The sequence below is a fragment of the Thermobia domestica genome, chromosome 1 (genome assembly GCF_964235325.1).
Source record: "Thermobia domestica chromosome 1, izTheDome1.hap1.1, whole genome shotgun sequence".
Classification (NCBI taxonomy): domain Eukaryota; kingdom Metazoa; phylum Arthropoda; class Insecta; order Zygentoma; family Lepismatidae; genus Thermobia; species Thermobia domestica.
This window is the reverse complement of record NC_137454.1, coordinates 192,656,250-192,677,036: the sequence shown is the minus strand read 5'-3', so window position 1 is coordinate 192,677,036 and position 20,787 is coordinate 192,656,250. Positions and strand designations below refer to the sequence as shown.

The following is a 20,787-nucleotide window of genomic DNA, read 5'->3' as shown; positions in this document are numbered from 1 at the left end:
TGCATTCTTAACGGATTCAAAATCATCTCTCTACTCTTTCACTTGGAACAAAGTAGTCTGCATCATCCGATAGGACTACACTAGCAGCACCCTCTATTTAGAGATAGTTTCACAGAAAGGTCGTCACTTGAAATATCTTAAGGAACATTTGTGTTGTCCGGGTTGTTTTGAACTTGAGAAGATCTTTTATATATCCTTTCGCTTTACACCTAGCTTTTGGTTTGATATTTTCTGTAGAAGCAATTTTCTTAATTATTATGGTCAATTCTATATACAAAGTACTTCCTGGGTTCGAAAAATGACCAAACTTTTTCTGAACAACAGTGTTTTCTACCATCTTGTTTTCGCAATAACTGTAAGACGCCTTTGTTAACATTTGATCTTCCAAATGTCCATTCGCTGATAAGACTCACGCATAAATATCGCACAATCATTCAGCAGAACAATGACACAGAATCAATGCAATTTTTTGTCAGATCACATATGACATGATTGAGTATATGAGCGTAACACCACACGTGTAACTGAATTTCTTAGTGGTTAAGTGGTTAGCGTATGCGCCTTTGTCGTGGGAGACCTGGGCTCGATTCCTGGCGGGAGCTCATGTGCTTCGGATTTTCCGTAAATCAGTATGTCCCGTCTCATATAGCCTCGCTGCTAAAAGGGCCGTTAAACTCAAAATCAACTGAATCACACGTGTAACTGGTCATAGGTGAATTGAAAAAATCCGAATATTGTCCTTGCATGTTACTTGAGCCATCGGTTGAATTTCCAATACACTTCTTAATATCAAGGTTCAACTTCTGCAGAATTTCCAGCAGTAAACCGCAAGGACACTGGCCTGTGGTAGATATGCATTTTACAATGGCAACAACCATTTTAACAACATACCGTAAAACAACAAAGCACTGGCCTGAAACTACTATATCTTGAGTAGTGTCTAATAGAACAGAAAATATTGAAGCTTGAGAGACTTCTTTCGAAATATATTCTCTGATAAGTGTGTTGATAGCATTCAAAACATAATTCACCGTTTTAGTAAAAGTTATGCGACCACTATCCTGCTTACTTCCTCGTATATGTCTTTTCTCGGTGACCTTATCTAAATTACTTTTAAGCGGAAGATCAAATTTGCTTCTGCACTTTCTGCACTTTGACAACTCGATACATTACCTGTCTGTTCTTCTCAACCTTATACTGCCGTTGTTTTACCTGTTCATGAGGAAATAGTTTCTTAACATTATGTTCTCTTTTGTTAGATATGTAAGAACCCACATTGGTCTAATGTATTTTGGAAGACTCGTGTTCTCTTACTCGCTGATAAACGTGTTTAATGTTACGTTTGGCACGTACACAATCTTTAAGAGAAGTTTGTTCGATCTGGAAAATAATCTGTGAACACGCTGAAAAAAAAAAAAAAGCTTAAAGTGGTACGTTTTGTCGCGGATTAAATATCCGAAATGTTTTAATTAGTCCAATACAGGTTGTAATTTATATAAGTGGTACGTTTTGTCGTGGAATAAACATCAGAAATGCTTTAATTAATCCATGACAGGTTGTCATTTATGACAGGTCGTCAAAAGTGGTACGTTTTGTCGCGAAAATTCAAGTGGTACGTTTTGTCGCTGGTACGTTTTGTCGGGACACCACATAGAGAATTCAGTAACGAACTTCTTAAGTTCGTTGAATATTTAATTATAGTTGGCAAACAGAATACCGACAGAGTCAGGGACGCCCGTAGGATTTCTTTCAAGGGGTTAAAAAACTGACACAAACACACACTTTTCAAAACAAAAGAAAAACGTTTCGCAAATGTAATGGCAATGATACAAACTCACTATAAATGTCTCTTTCACCCATGTTATACATGAGGTAGGTCGTAGGCCTATAAGGGGACCATTTGGCATAAGTAATTTTTCTCGGAAAAAATCGAGTACTGCTGACAGTGGATTGTTCTCAAAAGTGGATGAAGCGATTTTGTGGCGGATATAAAAGGTAAAAACTAAGGGAGGGCAGCCAGAACCCAGACTATGATAGGCATATCATGCCTTTACAATTTTTCGTTGGCCCTGCAGAAGTTTTCAACTTAACTCTCTCCCTATGGATATTATCACTAGGTTGGACGTTGACATTGTGGAACTCAAGTATTGTTTTATACATTTTATAACAGAAAAATTGCAAATGAAACTACATCTAATGTTTAAAAGAATGCAATAAAGAATGAAAGGCAACGCTTGCTATAAACTTCCAAAAATATATAAATAATAGCTTCAATTATTTTTGTCACACACACACACACACACAAAAAAAAAAAAAAAAAACTGGGGGGAAGGGGCTAGGCCTCGAGCTAAATCCGGCACTGATTCTATACGTTGTTCAAATAACTACAAGGTGTTTGAAATGATTTAAACGATTTATACTCATATATATAGTTTTGTTAGGATATATTAATAATTTATATATTATTAAAATATTTCTTCAATTTAATTTTCTCAGTCGATTCTGTAAATGAACTAAAAATTCTAGTTTTACGTACCATGGTAGTGCCCTTTAAGCTAAAGATGATGGATGAAAATTAAAGTGAATTATGAAATAATTAGTGGAATGAGAATATGAGAGAAGCCGGAGAAAGCCCACGGACACGATGTTGAACAACACAAAATCATGTGGGCGAGAACCAGCCAGATGAGTGCTCCATCACTTAGCCGCTGTGCCCCTCTGTAACAGTGAAAATAATTCTGTTACACACCCATTAACATACATGTTTAAGAGTGTAATTTGAAACGGATACAAAAACTAAGTAGTAATGAAAAGATAATTAGCTTAGTTTATTGTATGTTTATTTATTTACTTCTAAAATAGACACATTATCATATTTCCATAGTGCATTGAAACAAATAGCTATGCATTCAATGTAGATTGTTCTAAAGCAAATGAGTAATTCATTCCACCATTCATTTTCAGCACCAAGACTGTTTAGCGTAGACTCTGAATTACACGTATTCCAAATCGGGAATCGAATCCAAAGACGCGTTTGCAAACCATATACCCACTAGAAAACTTCCTCGTATGCATGAAGTTTTGCAAGTCTAACGGGGATTGAAGACCTCCCGTGAGTGTTGTCCGACTTAAAGTACACTACATGTAGGGAGATACGCAAAAATTTATTTCGTGGGATCCAAATTCGATTATCAAGATAAATTATATTAACATTTATGAAATTATCCCTAAAATTAGACTAAATTTACAGAAAAATCGGGATTTTTGGGGGAAGGGGTTCGGACCCCCTAGGACCTACCCTCTGCGTACGTCCCTGCCTATCTGACTTGACGATTGACTATTCTCTACTTACTTTATAATTTTGAATTACAAGTGTAACATTCAACCCTACATATTTGTCTGTGGCTTCAAGTTTGCTTTCACAGTAACATTTCAGTGGTAAATCAATTAAAAACGTAATTCAAGGCTATTCATTCGTTCCCTAAATGCTTGTAAAAACAAAGAACAAAAATCAAACAAAACAAAAAAAAAAAAAAAAATGTGGTGTTAAGGGGGCAGACTACAAAAAATGATTCAAAAGCTAACCATTTTTCTTTTGTCCGTTTTTCGTTAAGTGAAAGAGATAGTGAAATGTCACTTATCTCAATAATAAATAATGTTATTCTATACCCAAAATATGAATCGAAAGATTTTCAGTGTTGCTATCCATAGAAATTACATTGTGGCCAAAATATGAATTACCCAAAAATCTAGGTTAAGGCAGCGACTAGAAAAATGAATTCAACGGTATTTGATGACTTATCATGTTGTCTTGGCTCCTTATTAACCACTTTTTTTTTTTAAAAAAAAATATGTATTAGTTTGTAAATAACAGAAAGTTATTAAATTACACTTTCTGTTCTCCCGTTTTTTCTCACTTTTCTCATGCCACGGTTATTATCGTCCATCTATGTGATCAAAAGTATCCGGACAGCTAGCTGAAAATGGCTTACAAGTTCGTGGCGCCCTCCATCGGTACTGCTGGAATTCAATATGGTGTTGGCCCACCCTTAGCATTGATAACAGCTTCCACTCTTGCAGGCATACTTTCAATCAGGTGCTGGAAGGTTTCTTGGGGAATGACAGCCATTCTTCACGGAATGCTGAACTGAGGAGAGGTATCGATGTAGGTCAGTGAGGTCTGGCACGAAGTCGGCGTTCCAAAATATCCCAAAGGTGTTCTATATGATTCAAATCAGGACTCTGTGCAGGCCAGTCCAATACAGGAATGTTATGGTCGTGTAACCACTCCGCCACACGCCGTGCAGTATGAACAGATGCTCGATCGTGTTGAAAGATGCCACCGCCATCCCAGAATTGCTCTTCAACAGTGGGAAGCAAGAAGGTGCTTAAAACATCAATGTAGGCCTGCGCTGTGAGAGTGCCAGGCAAAACAACAAGGGGTGCAAGCCCCCTCCAAACAAAAAGAAAAAAACACGACCACACCATAACACCACCACTTTGGAATTTTACTGTTGGCACTACACACGCTCACAGATGACGTTCACCGAGCATTCGCCATGTCCACACCCTGCCATCGGATCGCCACATTGTGTACCTTGATTCGTCACTCCACACAACGATTTTCCACTGTTCAATCGTCCAGTGTTTATGCTCATTACACCAAGCAAGGCGTCATTTGGCATTTACCTGCGTGATGTGTGGCTTACATATGAGCAGCTGCTCGACCATGAAATCCAAGTTTTCTCACCTCACGCCTAACTGTCATAGTACTTGGAGTGGATCCTGATGAAGTTTGGAATTCCTGTGTAGTGGTCTGGATCGATGTCTGCCTATTAGGCCCTACACTTTACGACCCTCTTCAACTATCGGCGGTCTCTGTCAGTCAACATACGAGGTCGGCCTGTACGCTTTTGTGCTGTAGGTATACGTGTCCCTTCACACTTCCACTTCACTATCACATCAGACACAGTGGACCTAGGGATGTTTAGGAGTGTGGAAATCCCGCGTACAGACTTCTGACACAAGTGACACCCAATCACCTGACCATGTTCGAAGTCCGTGAGTTCCGCGGAGCGCCCCATTCTGCTTTCTTACGATGTCTAATGACTACTAAGGTCGCTAATGAGTACCTGGCAGTAGATGGCAGCACAATGCACGTAATATGAAAAACGTATGTTTTTGGGGGTGTCCGGATACTTTTGATCACATAGTGTAGATCACATAGTGTAGACATATATATACAGTGCGTTCCACGAATAACACTAAGGTCCACCTCCTGAAGAAACGAAGGCAGATAGAAACATGAAACCTTTTGGAACCTTCAAGGGACATAAAAGGCAACATTATGCTGAGAAGGAGAATACCCCACAAGGGGGGCTAAAGGGGGTTACTGGGGGTAACTCAAAAATTTTAAATAGCAGCCCCCATCGTGTGGTACCTCGTTTGAAAGGTATCACATGTATTTACCTGTTCTAGAAAATGCATGTTGATTGCATGTCCGTAGCCAACATGCCTGCCATCCGTAAACTATGATCGAAGAAACATTGCAAACCTGTAAGCAGAGAGTAACATAGTATGATTTGGAACATACCTCATTAATGCAGTAGATGCTCGAAGTGTGCACCGCCCACTTCCTGGCAGTAATGTAAACGTTGGACGAACTCCTCTCGAACACGGGTAAAAGTCATTACCGGTATAGAATGACAGGCATCAACTATGCGTTGGCGCAACTCCGCAATGCTGTTCGGCTGCGTGCGGAACACTATAGTCTTCAAATAACCAGAGAAAAAAGTCGGGTGGAGCAAGGTCTGGCGAACGGGCTGGCCATTCAATGGAGCCACGACGACCAATCCATCGTCGCGGAAACTATCTAAATAGTCACGTACAAGGCGGTGAAAATGGGCAGGACAGCCGTCATGCTGAAAAACGGGCGGAATCTCTCCAAATTCTTGCGGATTCTCTTCCATTGCCTCGACAATCAACGGTGCAATAAAGTCTTGCAGCAGCGCCAGGTACTTCTCACCCGTTAATATTCCATCGATGAAGAGGGGCCCGATTATGTGATTACGTAAGATACCCGCCCAGACATTCAGCGACTCTGGGTGTTGAGTGTTGCCTTCACGAAATACATGAGGGTTTGTGTCACACTAATATCGGCACTTATGCCTGTTGACCTTGCCATTCAAGTAGAACGTACTCTCATCGCTGAAACACACGTTTGTCAGCACAATGGTCCCACGTGCCAATGCCTCACACATCTGCTCACAAAACTCGATACGCATATCGGGATCATGTTCACTTAACTCCTGGACCATATGTAGTTTGTATGGATGGAAGGTATGTTTTTTAAGATTCTGTATGTCGTTGTGCGTGACACACCACACGTTTGAGCCACAGTTGTTATGGACTATTGAGGATGCACATTCAGCTCCGCCAACACTTGTATCTGTGTTTCTTCCGTAGCAACACTAGGGTTTCGAGGCTTTGGGGCATTGGTCACACTGCCTGTCGTAAAGAATTTGATTAATAAATGGCGTACAGAAGAAACTGGGTTCCTGTCACCACGGCATGGCGCGTCCTCAGGTTGCGGATCGAGGAGAAGGCCTCTAGATATAGAGGTTAGCTGCGAATATATTGAATAAGCAGTCGCGGACAGCCGACTAGGAGTGGTCCTCCAGCTTGGGGGTTTGGGTAGGGCTAACAACCTCATCCTGTAAAAAAAAAAAAAAAAAAAAAGCACTTGTTCAGAAATATTCACAAAAGCCTTGGACAAGGACTGTTAACTTGGCACGACCTCAGCAAAAGAAAATGGACATGAGATTTGGAACATGGAATATTAGGAGTCTTTATAGGGCAGGCGCGTTAAAATCCGTAACGAGTGAGTTCGAGAAATACAGGATGGACGTAGTAGGAGTTCAGGAAGTTAGGTGGGAAGGAAACGGATCTGAGAATTCCGGAAATTTTACGTTCTTTTACGGGGAAGGAAATAAAAATCACCAGTTAGGAACAGGGTTTTTCGTTCATAAACGTATATTACCAGCAATTAAACGGGTTGAATTTGTCACTGACAGACTTTCTTTTATTACTCTTAAGGGACGGTGGTGTGATATTATTGTTTTAAATGTACATGTCCCAACTGAAGATAAGGATGACGATATAAAAGACAGTTTTTACGAAGAAGTGGAACGGATATTTGACCAACTCCCGTGATACCATATGAAAATTCTACTAGGGGATTTCAATGCGAAGGTAGGACGAGAGGATATTTTCAAACCGATTATAGGGAACGAAAGTCTGCATAAGGAAAGTAATGACAACGGTGTTAGACTCGTGAATTTTGCAACATCCAAAAACTTAATCGTGGAGAGTACAAAATTCCCACATCGCGACATTCATAAATACACTTGGACATCACCAGACGGGAAAACACATAATCAAATTGATCACGTTTTAGTAGATAGAAGAAGGCAATCTAGCATAATTGATGTCCGGTCGTTTAGAGGGGCTGATTGTGACACTGACCACTACCTGGTAGCAGCGATAATACGACAGAGGTTATCGTTGAATAAAGGTAATATTCATTGTCCGAAAACGGAGAGATTCAATTTAAATAAATTAGAAGAGAGCCAGGTAAGAGAGAAATACCAGATTGAAGTCTCGAATAGATTCTCGGCCTTAGAAAATTCGGAGTACACTAGTGTTGAGGATACCTGGATTGAAATTAGAGATAGCATTAAAATTTCAGCAAAAGAAAAATTGGGACACACGGAAATACGTAGGAACAAACCATGGTTCGACCAGGAATGCATAAAACTAGCAGAGAATAGAAAACAGGCAAAATTACGGTGGCTACAAAATCCGAATGAAATAACTACACAAAATTTCGCAGATATCAGGCGGGAAACTTCCAAAACTTTTAGAACAAAGAAACGCGATTTTCTGAGAGCTAAAATTAAGGAACGTGAAGATAATAGTAAAAATAAAAACATCCGGGACATGTATAAGGGAATCAACGAATTTAAGAAAGGCTATCAACCTCGTGCTTATATATTAAAGAAATCTGACGGTACAGTTCTCACTGACACGGATAGCATCTTAAATAGATGGAAAGATTTCTTTGACGATTTGCTTAACACGCAACCGAAAACTACTGTGCGTGGAGAAAAGGAGATACACACCGCAGAACCGTATATTCCAGAACCCAACCGAATAGAAGTAGAAACTGCTATAAAGAATTTAAAGAAACACAAATCTCCGGGTGTAGATGAAATTCCTGCTGAGTTAATTTTAGCTGGAGGCGAAAAATTGTGGAACAAGATACACAAACTCATTCTCCTTATCTGGAACAAGGAAGAATTGCCACAAGAGTGGAAAGAATCAATCATTGTTCCAATTCACAAGAAAGGCGACAAAACTGACTGTAATAATTATCGAGGCATTTCTCTTCTGTCAACATCCTATAAAATCCTTTCAAATATTCTATTAGCAAGACTGACCCCATACGCAGATGAAATTATTGGAGATTATCAATGCGGATTTAGACGAAATCGATCAACTATCGACCAAATATTTACCATTCGCCAAATACTCGAAAAAAAGTGGGAATACAATACCCCGGTACATCAACTATTTATTGATTTTAGAAAGGCGTACGACTCGGTTATGAGAGAAACATTATACAACGTTCTTACAGAACTTGGAATACCGAGAAAGCTAATTAGATTAATTAAGATGTTTAAATGAATCCCAAAGTAAAGTCCAGGTAGGAAAATTTTTGTCCACGAGCTTTCACGTCGGGAATGGCCTGAAACAAGAAGATGCGTTGTCGCCATTATTATTTAACTTCGTTCTGGAATACGCTATAAGGAAAATCGAAGATAGCAACCAGGGCCTAGAGTTGAACGGTATTCACCAGGTTATAGCATATGCTGATGATGTAAATTTAATAGGTGATGATAGGAGAACAATAGAAAGAAATGCAGAGATCTTATTAAACGTTTGCAGGGACATGGGTTTAGAAGTAAATGCAGATAAAACTAAATACATGGAAGTGCGTCGGGACCGGCATACAGCAAATTATGGATGCGTTAAAAAATTAAATAATACTTTTGATAAAGTGGATAGTTTCAAATATCTAGGATCAATATTAACAGAGGAAAATCGTCGACTAAAAGCAGGGAATTCGTGCTACTACGCGGTTCAAAATCTCTTGTCGTCGCGAATTCTGTCGAGAAATTTGAAGCTTAAAATATACAAAACGGTAATCATGCCTGTTGTTTTGTATGGCTGTGAAACATGGACACTTACTCTGAGGGAAGAGCATAGACTGAAAGTATTTGAGAACAAGATCCTGAGACGAATATTCGGACCCAAGAGGAACGGGAATGGGGAATAGCGGAAACTTCATAACGAGGAACTACATAATTTATATGGTTTACCCAACATTGTCAGGGTCGTGAAGTCTAGGAGGCTTAGGTGGGCGGGTCATGCAGCTAGAATGAAAAAAGTAGAAACGCTTTCAGTCTTGACTGGAAGACCAATCGGAAAACGACCATTAGGAAGACCTAGGCGCAGATGGGAGGACAATATTAAGATGGATCTCGCAGAGATAGGAATACAAAGTAGAAACTGGATACAGTTAGCTAAGGATAGAAGTCAGTGGAGAGCTTTTGTGAACGCGGCATTGAACCTCCGGGTTCCATGGGCCATAGAGTTAGTTAGTTAGTTTTTTTAGTACAGAAGAAACACTAATTGGGTTGCGCACATTTTGTTCATTGAACAACCGTGCTGTTGCACTGTACGAACGATTCGTAGCACCAAAGAGTAACACAATTTCAATTCTCTGTTCAAGAGACCACATTATGTATGCAATGTAGGATGGTCAAACGCACCAGCACAAACACACGTCTACGTCCTTCAGACCTACTGTTCCGGATTGTAATGTAGCGCACTGTTGGTCGGAAAAGCACATCTGATAGTGGTGCACGAGTAAACAGAGTAGCTTTGCTAAAGTACGTGTGTCCAACACCAAAGCGGCACCACGGGCAACTCGTCGTCATGAACTACATCTCCTCGTCCGTAAGATTAGCAGTTCGACAGTAGCGCAATGGTAAAGTGTTGGTTCAGTACACGTGCGGTCCGGGGTTCGAGCCTCGGAGGGTTTAAATTTTTCAATATTATGGCACTCTCTTTTCTATCGGTTTCAGTTCAATTTGCATGTTTTGTATTTGCAATACTGTTATAGTGTTAGTTGTGTGGTATGTGTATTGTGCATTCGTTCCGAACTAGATCTACGTTAGACTTTAGAGTTTGTTCTGGACACGATCTGGTCTCTATACGCGATTACTTTTCCAGCGAGGTACCACACGATGGGGGTTGCTATTTAAAATTTTTGAGTTACCCCCAGTAACCCCCTTTAGCCCCCCTTCTGGGGGATTCTCTTTCTCAGCATGTTGCTTCATCATTGAAAATTAACTGAGGTAAAATGTATCGTCTTGCATGCCCTCTAGCAGAGCATTGCAGAAGTCAACCCGTTTCCTTTTATCACCAATCCGAAGATTTTGCACTAATTGCAGTCTGTATGGTTTATAGACCAAACAACGCCTCAACACTCGCTAGACAGTCGTATGATGCATTACCAATTCTCTGCATGTGCGGCGAGGAGACTTTCGTGGACTCCGCTCAAACGTTTGTCGAATTATTTCCAGCATTTCATCGGAAGTGTGAGACCGACCTGGATTCTTACCTTTGCACAAGCATCCTCTCTTCAAATTGGCGATACATTCGATTGTTTTTGGTGCAGGCAGATCAGTGCCAAAACGCCGACGAAAAGTACGCTGGACCGAAATCACTGACTCAGTCTTTGCAAACTGCAGCGTACAAAACGCCTTGTGTTGAGCGGATGCCATCTTACTTCTGACTGACTGCAAACAGAAGACGCATTGACTGACATCTAACGGCGATTTTCTGAAACTCTAGGCCACGCCCATTCAAACAATACTTATTTCCTTGCTTGCACTTCCCCTGTTCGGTAATTATTACTGTACAAAATCAGGTCATTCAGGCCGCCATCTTGAAGAAATGGTGCTAAAATTTGAAAAAGTTTACAAAAAATAATGTGAGGTATCAAATTACAGGGTATTTAATGATCTTGAATGCGGTATTCGTTTTCTGGAATCTTATCTTTTCTTAAACTATTTACTGTATACTGAAGTAGGCTATATGGTGTGCAGCAACTAGTCAAGTTGAGTCTACAAAAAGTACTGATATCTCTATTCAAAACTCACTCCGTTTCAAGAAGAAAGGCAAGTTCCAAACTAATACATAAAAGTCACGTTTTGTTATCAATACAACCAAATTCTTCATCCGAGGTAAATTATGATCTCGATTCTATCAAGTTCTTGAAATAAATTTCTTCATTGTGAAATTATTTGAAGAACTTGTCCAACTAGTTACCTTGTCAATAGGGCCAAATTCTTCATCCAAGGTAATATATAATCCGTTGTACCAGTTGACCAAGTTCTTCAAATAGTTTCAGAATAAGAAAACTTAATTCAAAAAACTTGATAAGATCGATAACTTACATTGGCTGAAGAATTAGGCTCTATGACAACATTACTTTTTTTTTATTATTATTATTATTATGGAACTTAATTTTCTTTTTGATACGCAATATTTTGGATTGGGATTACACGTTCAAGAAACAAGCTCCATGTTTTGATACTAACTTACAACAAGTACTAACTTGATACTAACAAGTATGTACAAAAGGTTTTCATTATACACTGTGACTAGAAGATTAATGGTATTGGATGATACGAGGGACCAGCTACTAAATCATTAACAATACTCCCAATCTTGTCTTTTTTTTTTTTGGCTAAAGATTTTCCCCTCACTCATAATGAAATTCCCTGACTTTTCCCACACTTGGAAATCTATCGTATTATTGTAATTTATTTCCCCCTCCCTTTTTTTAATACATAAAAATAATAAATAGGTCAATGAAAATTATAATTTTAACTATTAACTCATTTTTACATGAATGTTTAAAAGATTGATTAATAATTTGCTTTGCTTCTTTCAGGTACTTTGCAGCTGAAGCATCTGCCATTTTGTCAACTATTTGAACAAATGTGACAGATCATACTATTAAATTGTTATGGCTTTAAAAATAAAGCATTTCCGGGATATTTATTCAAGATTACGTATGAACTATGCTTAATCCAATCAAACGCTTAAAATAGGCTAACGGTTCTAAAATATCGCCATGACCGTGTCTTCTGAAATAGATCCTTCCTCAAAAGGAAATGTTCCTACTGAATTAGTCTCAGTGCACAATACCAATTGGAACATTAGAAAATATGGTTGTCACCATTATACAACTTCTACAGGAAGTTTTTATACTAAGTCATCAGTTGCGATCGCACACAGCAATGGGACCACATCTAGGACTGATTCAGTTCATTCGCTCCATCAAGATATTTTATCAAATTTTGGTAAGAATTTCTATCTCTATATAAAAATTGCTATTATTATATTAGTTGTTTTAAAATAGATAGTGCATTGTTACCAGTTGAGCTTGACTAGACTGAAACCAAGACAGTTGTAGCATATGATTGGGAATTTTATTCAAGATTTGTATAAATGCAGTATAATCACTTGTAACCAGTTGATTTCTCTCAAAAATAATAATTTCTTAAAATGTATATACAAATTAATTGATTAATCGAAATTTAACATCACTTTTCATCACCGTGGCTAGATATAAAATGGGACCTATTGCTGAAAGTAGAATCCGAATCCGAATCATGGGTGTTAAGCACTTAGCTACGAAAGGATACTTATAGGAAATGATAAAATAATAATTAGATACATCACTTGTTATACTGTCCTGGCTTCAGTCTACGTTATTTGAAACAATTGAAATGAAAATAAGAGGTCTATTGTAGCTATTTTTAAAACGAAATAGACAACACTATAAAATACCATTTGGTTGTGTAGGTTTTCATTCGCAGAGTGATGCTAAATTATCTAGCACGTATGGTAGTGTTCAACATTTTTCCCCTAGTAGTAACAATAAATAAATAAATAAATAAATAAAGTTAAAAATTTTTTTAAAAAAGTAAATGGATAAATATTTCCGGTAATTAAGTTTGAAAATTCAAGGAATAATTCAACCACCGCATTAGACTAACATTAACGATATTGATTATCAGCATTTTATTCAAGTATCTACCAGTATTTTCAGATTTAAGTATTAAGAAAGAATTATTATTATTATTATTATTATTATTATTATTATTATTATTATTATTATTATTATTATTATTATTATTATTATTATTATTATTATTATCAATTTCCAATGAAAAGAAACAACAGACAATATTACTATAGCTTTTAGCGATGAAAATTGCTGTCTAGATTTTGCTTTTCTGGGGAATGTTTTATGACCCTGTATAACTGAAAACTCTATTCAACGTTACTAATCTTCACTCGAAAATACAATGAAAAATAAACAAATAAATAATTGAAACTATTGAAGTTTATTGTAGAAATTTTTAGATAACCGAGCGAAATTCTGTATGGATATTGACTATTCATTGATTTATATGAGGAAGTTTCTCTTATTTTCTTTGCAGTTAACAGGGATTTTAACAGTTTGGTTTAAGTGGTCTTTTCTTCAGATAAAGAGAACTTAATTTCCATAAGATAGCTGCTACTTTGTGAAAATTAATTTCTGTTAAATATTTTTTAAATATCTACCAGGGAAGCAAGAAAGTTCGTGCGCTTTTATACTATGAAAGAAAACTGTCAATTACAGGGTTTTAACGGTTTATTTATTCGGCAAAATAGCTTCCATTTGCTTCTACAACCTTCTCCCAGCGCTCAACAAGCTTGTAAATGCCAGTTTTGCAGAATATTTGTTCCCGAGACTCGAAAAACTCAGCAACTGCATTTTTGTCGTCTTGTTCAGTCTTGAAATGCCTGCCACGCATAAAGTTGTCCATGGCCAAGAATAAATGGTAATCCGAAAGGGTTGGGGTGAAAGAAGCTCCCAACCAAGTTCTGAGATTACCTCCAGCGTCTGTTTTGCGGTGTGGGGGCGCGCGTTGTCCTGGTGATAGAGCACACCTCTTCTGTTCACTAGTGCTGGCTGTATCTGGGTCAGTTTGGTGGCTACCGTTCTCAGTTGTGATGAGTACACATCTTTGGTAATTGTCTTACCACGTTCCAAGAATCCGTAGTGCACGATACCGTTTGTAGTCCACCAAACACAGAGCAAAACCTTGCATTAATGGATGTTCGGTTTAGCAGTCAAAGGCTTCGGATCATTCGGTGATAGCCAATGTTACGACCGTTTTTTATTGTCATACATGACCCACTTCTTGTCACAAGTCAATATACGGTCCAAAATTTGACAGATTTTGTGTCTCGTCAACAAAGATGAACAGATATTGTCTTAGAACTTGGCTCGTAGCAGTCAGCTGGTGAGGGGCCCACTGACCCAGTTTCCAGTGGTTTCCCTGCTTACCTCGAATCGGTGAGCAAGTTCCTCACATGTTTGACTGGAATCATCTTCAATAGCGGCCTTCAGGTAGTCCATACCCACTGATTTAGGCCTCCCAGAGCGAGGCTTATCTTGCAAGGTCTTGTCACCAGTTGAAAAGGTCTGGAACCATTTTTGTGTTGCACGTTTACTTATTACACCCTCTCCGAACGCAACATATATTTTTCTATCTGCTTCTGCACCATTTGTCCCCAATTTAAACTCGTAAAGCAAACAAGCTCTAAGAACTTCATTTGACACTGACATGATCACGAGCGATTTTTACACACCACACTAACAAATGCGTTGTTGTATTCACCGTGGCTGATGCGTCAATGAATAAGCTTTTCCAAACAGTCAAAACTTTCATGCTACGGCGACCGATGTTGCCGCAGCAGTCAAATGGACGCGGGAGTGGTTAAAAAGCGCACGAACTTTCTTGCTGCCCTGGTATAAATCAGCATTGGCCAAAACGTCGACAAGTCGTAAGAGATAGCTCGCGATGGTCTGTCATACTATGTGTTTCGATCATTGTTTTATGATGTCCTCTAGAGAGTTAGTGAGCAGCAGACTGCTAGTAAGTTCTGAAATGACGAGTAGCTCTTAATCCTACAAACAGTGACCCTGCTCTAAATGAATTTTTCTTTTTAGTTTAATGTTCTCCTGGTTATGCCCTTTAGGGTAAAGGAGACGGGTGATTAATAAAAGTATTTTTTTGTGCTCCCACCGGAAATCGAACCTGGAATATGCACTAAAGGCGCACGCGCAAACCACTAGGCCAGCGGGGAGAGGACTCCTGCTGTAAATGAAAATTTAATATTATATTTAGGTCTATATATAATAAAACTTCATTTTGGCATTAAACATTTTGTGACATAGAACGTCATTTTGATATTTAACTAGATTAGAAGAACAACCAGTGAAATTACATCATTAAAATGATAATTCATTTGAAGGAATAAAAACTTTATATATATATATATATATATATATATATATATATATATATATATATATATATATATATATATTGATTTATTATAACAGGGTTCAAAGCTCCTCTAAAGGTCAGAAAATTACTATTGTCAGTAAAAAAAATTTGAAGTCTGTACCAAACCATACAAGTTAATGTCTAATATGAAATGTAGTTTTTTCTGAACTACTAATTTGTCTGGTTTGGTACACGACTCAAATATTTTTCTACATAATAGAAATGAATTATTATTATTATTATTATTATTATTATTATTATTATTATTATTATTATTATTATTATTATTATTATTATTATTATTATTATTATTATTTGATTTTTAGAGCTCTTTTGAAGTTGGTTAATATTTTTGTAAAAAATATTTTCTTATTATTAGTGCTTTTTTAGTCGTTTTTTCTTCTGTTTATTTTTTCCACTTTTTCGTTACCCTAGTAGCTTAAATGATTACCTAAACTAAACGTAGGACAGCGCGTCTAGTATGTGTGAGACCTGAAGGAAGCTCATATGGTTTGAATTCCACGCTAAGCGGTAGTTCACATCTCATATAGAATTAGTGTTGAAGGGAGCGCTAAACTCAAATCCAAAATTATTGTAAAAACTTTATAGGTTCTTGGAAATACTTTATTCAATTAGTCAAAACTGCATCAAAATATGACTAACACTACTCGGTATAATCACGAAGATCCTTGCACATACGCACTGTCTTGTTCAAAAATACCTGGCCACTCACTTCTCTTTGAAAAGCGTTCTATTCTTACCCACACTTAAAATTATATATATAGGGTCAAACTGAGATTTTTTAAGTTAGTTAAAAAAAAAAAGAAGGAAACTTAATCATACAAATTGATGGACTGTAAAAACAAAGACGGTGGAGATAACACAGTTAAGATTCACTTTGCATTTTTTAAAAATATTTTTTCAGCAATCTTCACCAAAATTTCAACATTAAGGGTCTTATGCCGAGATTTTTAAAGACACCGTATGTATGGTAAGGTATGGTACAGTATTGTAAAGTATGGTACACCAATAAAATTTAGCTCATAGAGGTTACATTTTGGATACATTCTATTCTTGGTGTCTTGAAATTAATCCAAAGGCGTGTTAAAACGCTGAAAACCTCTTTTCATGTGAACAGGCCAATTTATCTTTTCATGAGCTGCGAATGTGTTTTACCTTGCTTATGTAGTGACCGTTAATCGCAACTGACTGCGTTGTTAAGGAATAGTAACCAATAAACTCTCCCATATACTCAACACTAGAATATAGGCATCTCGACGTCGCAGCTTTTAGTCAGGGGTGTAGCCAAGGGGGGGGGCCATCGGGGCCGGGCCCCCCCAAATGGTTTCCTGGCCCCCCCAAATGACCAGCTTTTAAAACATCATAGTAAAATTATCTCGCTTCATTCATTTAAAAGTAACAAAGTTTATTGACAATTAATAATTTATGGTAAAATAGTATGGAGAAATATTGCTTTTTCCATACCCATCGAAAAATAGTATAGTATTTCTTCCTTATACCGATCGAAATATACAATACTTTTTTGTGACAGCAGATTACACAATTTACTGCGATTTATATTTGACAGTTTGAAGACAAACATTTTAACAAGGTACTACAAATACAGCCATAAAACAAAGGTACTATTTTTATATGCTTTAACAAGTGTCTTAAAAGACATAGAGGATGGAAAATTTTTTGAGAAACAATGATTTTATTCAATTTGAATTTCATTCGCTCTCTCTTTTATTTCTACTCAGTGTAATAAAATAATTATGTTTTTCTTAGTCACGAATAATAAATAAATATTTTGGTTAGGAAACCGTAAAGAAATTAAGTGAAATTAAAAAAAAAAATCAATCTTATGTAGATAGGTTGTGTATACAAGGTCTTAAATTTAAATATAAAGGTAACCAAGAAAAGTTTTGTTGCTTTTTCACCCACCACCTTCGAACATCGATATGTCACATAACCTGGAAGTTTAAAAATAGTACCCATCAGCATTGACGACCTTCTGAAAACATTCTGGAAGACCGTGGAATCCATCGCGGTAGAACTTGGTGGGCCGTGAAACGAAGAAAGTATCAGGTGCATTTTGGACTTTTACTAGGGATTTGAACTGGCGTCCTCTAAGGTGATTGTCCAAAAAGTGGAACAGGTGATAATCGGACGGTGCAATACCCGGGGAATATAGTGGTTGCAATATTGTTTCCCCTCCAAGGCGGAAAATGGTGCCCTGAGTCATCCTAGCCACGTGGGACTTAGCGTTGTCCTGTAAACGAGGACACATTTACAATTCAGAAGTGATGGCTCCAGAGTTTTGAGTTTTTGTTGAGCACAGCTCAACTGCTGACACTACACAGTTGCATTGATACTCTGACCAGCTCAGGTCCGCGGTGGCTCAGTGGTAGAGCGTTCACCTCTGGTGCTTGGGGTCCCGGGTTCGATCCCAGCCCCCGCCAAATGAACTTTGTGGTGGACAAACACCGTGTGCGTGGGTTTTCTCGGGGTTCTCCCGTTTCCTCCCACTTTCTTCATTCCACCATTTCATTCATTACTCACCATCACCGTCTCCTTTAGCCTAACCGGCATAACCGTGGGACGTAAAACTCAAAAATTTCATTTTCATTTCTGACCAGTTGGTAGCAGTTCCCGATGCATGATGCACCAAACACACAGAAGGACCTTATTCTGGTACAGTGCTGGTTTCGGCTGTTTTGAAATCGGTTCAAGGTAAGCTAACCAATGATGACGGCGCCGTGGAGCTTCGTATAAGACATACTTTTTATCACATGTCAACGCCCTGTCCAGAAATGTCTCCGAAACAGTAAATAAAGACAGGCGACTGCCGCGTTGCCTTCTGTCCCGGAGTCAAAATATGTGAGACCCATCCACCAAAATTGAAGTGCTTCACAAGTTGATGGATGTGCTACCGAATGGTTTCATCACATACTGAATTGTAGTCCCAGTTCCTCTCTGTACATGTGTTGGTCTTCTGGCACGTGGTGTTTCCGGGTGTTTCGTCATCGTTCTTAAACTTGGTGAACCATCGCTGCAATGTCCGTGTCGTCACGACACCCTCACCAAAGGCCTGGCATATCTTCTGTCCCGCTACAGCGGCGTTTGACTTCCATTTGAACTCGTTCAGCACACATGCTCTTATGACGCTCTGTGGATGTCCCATGTTCCCTCTGTCTTTACGCAAGTTCACGGTGTGTCTGAATTGTCACAACCAGGTAGTATGTTGGATATACCCACACCAACAACTGACGTTCGCCTTATCTCCACTCGCATTCAACTCACGGTGTGAGGTCCAATTGAACACACACCTCCACGAAAAGGGACAGAACTTTCTTGGTTACCTTTATAGTTATGCAAAAAAGTATAGCGTTTGGTCCCGGGCAGTAGTTCTTGATTAAGCATAATAAAAACTATCTTGAATATAATTTATGGATAATAATAATAATAATAATAATAATAATAATAATAATAATAATAATAATAATAATAATAAGCTAAAATAGTGTTTTCAGTTTTCCAGAAGAAAACCAAAATTTTCCTTTCTTTCAGGCCCCCAAAACATTAACAGCAACCCTTTTTTTTACTTTGTATATTGTAGCTGGCCCCCCCTAAAAAACGACGGGCCCCCCCTACACAAACCTGCTGGCTACACCCCTGCTTTTAGTTATCACTGTAACACTACTCCTTGCAATAAACTGTTTGCACCCATTAACAGTAAAATCATATATATAAAACCTAATCTTCCCCTTTAATCATTTAGATATATTTAATCTGTTTTGGATACTTTTCGTGATTATTATTATTCGTTGGAGAATAACGCCCATTGCAGCATCGATACCATATCAGTTGAGATCTGCTTAAGAGGATCGATCCGAACTACTCCTCGAGTGTTTATTCAAAGCAGATACCCCACCGTAGGTCAAGGGGTGTGCATTTAGTTACTTGATCACAAAGACACTTGATTTATAGTTATATAGTAAAGTAATTTTAATACCAGTATCACCTATATCAGATAAATTAGAATCCTTCTATCGGATTGTTATACTTTGAACTTAATAGCTTAACCTGAGATCTGGTTTCTATTTGTAGACTGGAACTCTTAACAACAACGTAGTGTGTACTACTTTATCTTAAAAAAAGAAAAAAAACTTCATGGTAAGCCTTCTCTGTGTTCCCTTTATTCATATTCTTCTCCACTGGTTTCTATTTATGTTTCCAATTCCCACCCGTGGCCGAATGACTAATGCGTGATTTAGAGTTTGATGCGCGATGAGTATTTACTTCACATAGAAATCTGAATAGTGGTTTGAACTCTACTTTAAATGGCAGCTCTCATCTCATGTAGTCTCGATGCTGTAAAAGGAAGTTAATCTTCCCTTATAGAGTTGTCACCTTTTCCTGAACCTAAGGCGGGACACATTTATCCCATATATGCAGACCACGAGGTTTTCCTTCATAAATTTGTGCATGGAACAATTTGTTAAGAATACAGAAAGAAAGATTGTATATATATATATATGTATATATATTCTTGGATGAAAATTGCATCGAAAATTTATATCAAAATACGAAACAGAAAATTCGTGTCATCGGTTTGGTAGGGATTAGTTGAACAGAAATTGTGAACCAGTCAAAGAATAACACCATTGGTAAAGATTTCAGTGCTGCTACCACGATAAATTTTAGTGACAGAATCATACCAACCCAGACAACACGTACGTGTACGACACATGTGTCCTATCCATGCATAAGACGTACATGTGCACTTGTGCATTTGTGTGGATGATAAACACATACATAACCCGTGCATAAGCCGTACACGTGAATTTGCGTGAATGAAGCACACATGCATAACTCGTATATGTGCACATGTGCATTTGCGTGGGTTATGCATATGTACATAACCAGTGACTAAGTCGTGCATGTGCACATGTGCATTTGCAGGGATAAAGCACACATTTATATAACCCGTGCAAAAGCCGTTACGTGCACATGTGCATTTGCGTGGATGAAGCACACGTACAAAACCCGTGCTTAAGCCGTTATGTGCACATATGCATTTGCATGGATGAAGCACACATTTATATAACCCGTGCTTAAGCCGTTATGTACACATGTGCATTTGCATGGATGCAGCGCACGTACGTAACCCGTGCTTAAGCCGTTATGTGCACATGCGCATTTGCATGGATGAAGCACACATTTATATAACCCGTGCTTAAGC

General features: G+C 38.1%; 1 protein-coding gene across 2 annotated transcripts in view; it reads left to right on the top strand.

Moving 5' to 3' along the window:
* The window catches only part of LOC145692378 (MAP kinase-interacting serine/threonine-protein kinase 1-like), a 56,480-nt gene that overhangs the window by 31,618 nt on the left and 4,075 nt on the right, over window positions 1-20,787 (top strand). For both annotated transcript variants that reach the window (XM_081767677.1, XM_081767679.1), the window contains exon 2: window positions 12,086-12,497. In XM_081767677.1, coding sequence (XP_081623803.1) covers window positions 12,269-12,497 — 229 coding nt within the window. In that variant the 5' untranslated portion in view covers window positions 12,086-12,268. The remainder of the gene's footprint in view (window positions 1-12,085; window positions 12,498-20,787) is intronic.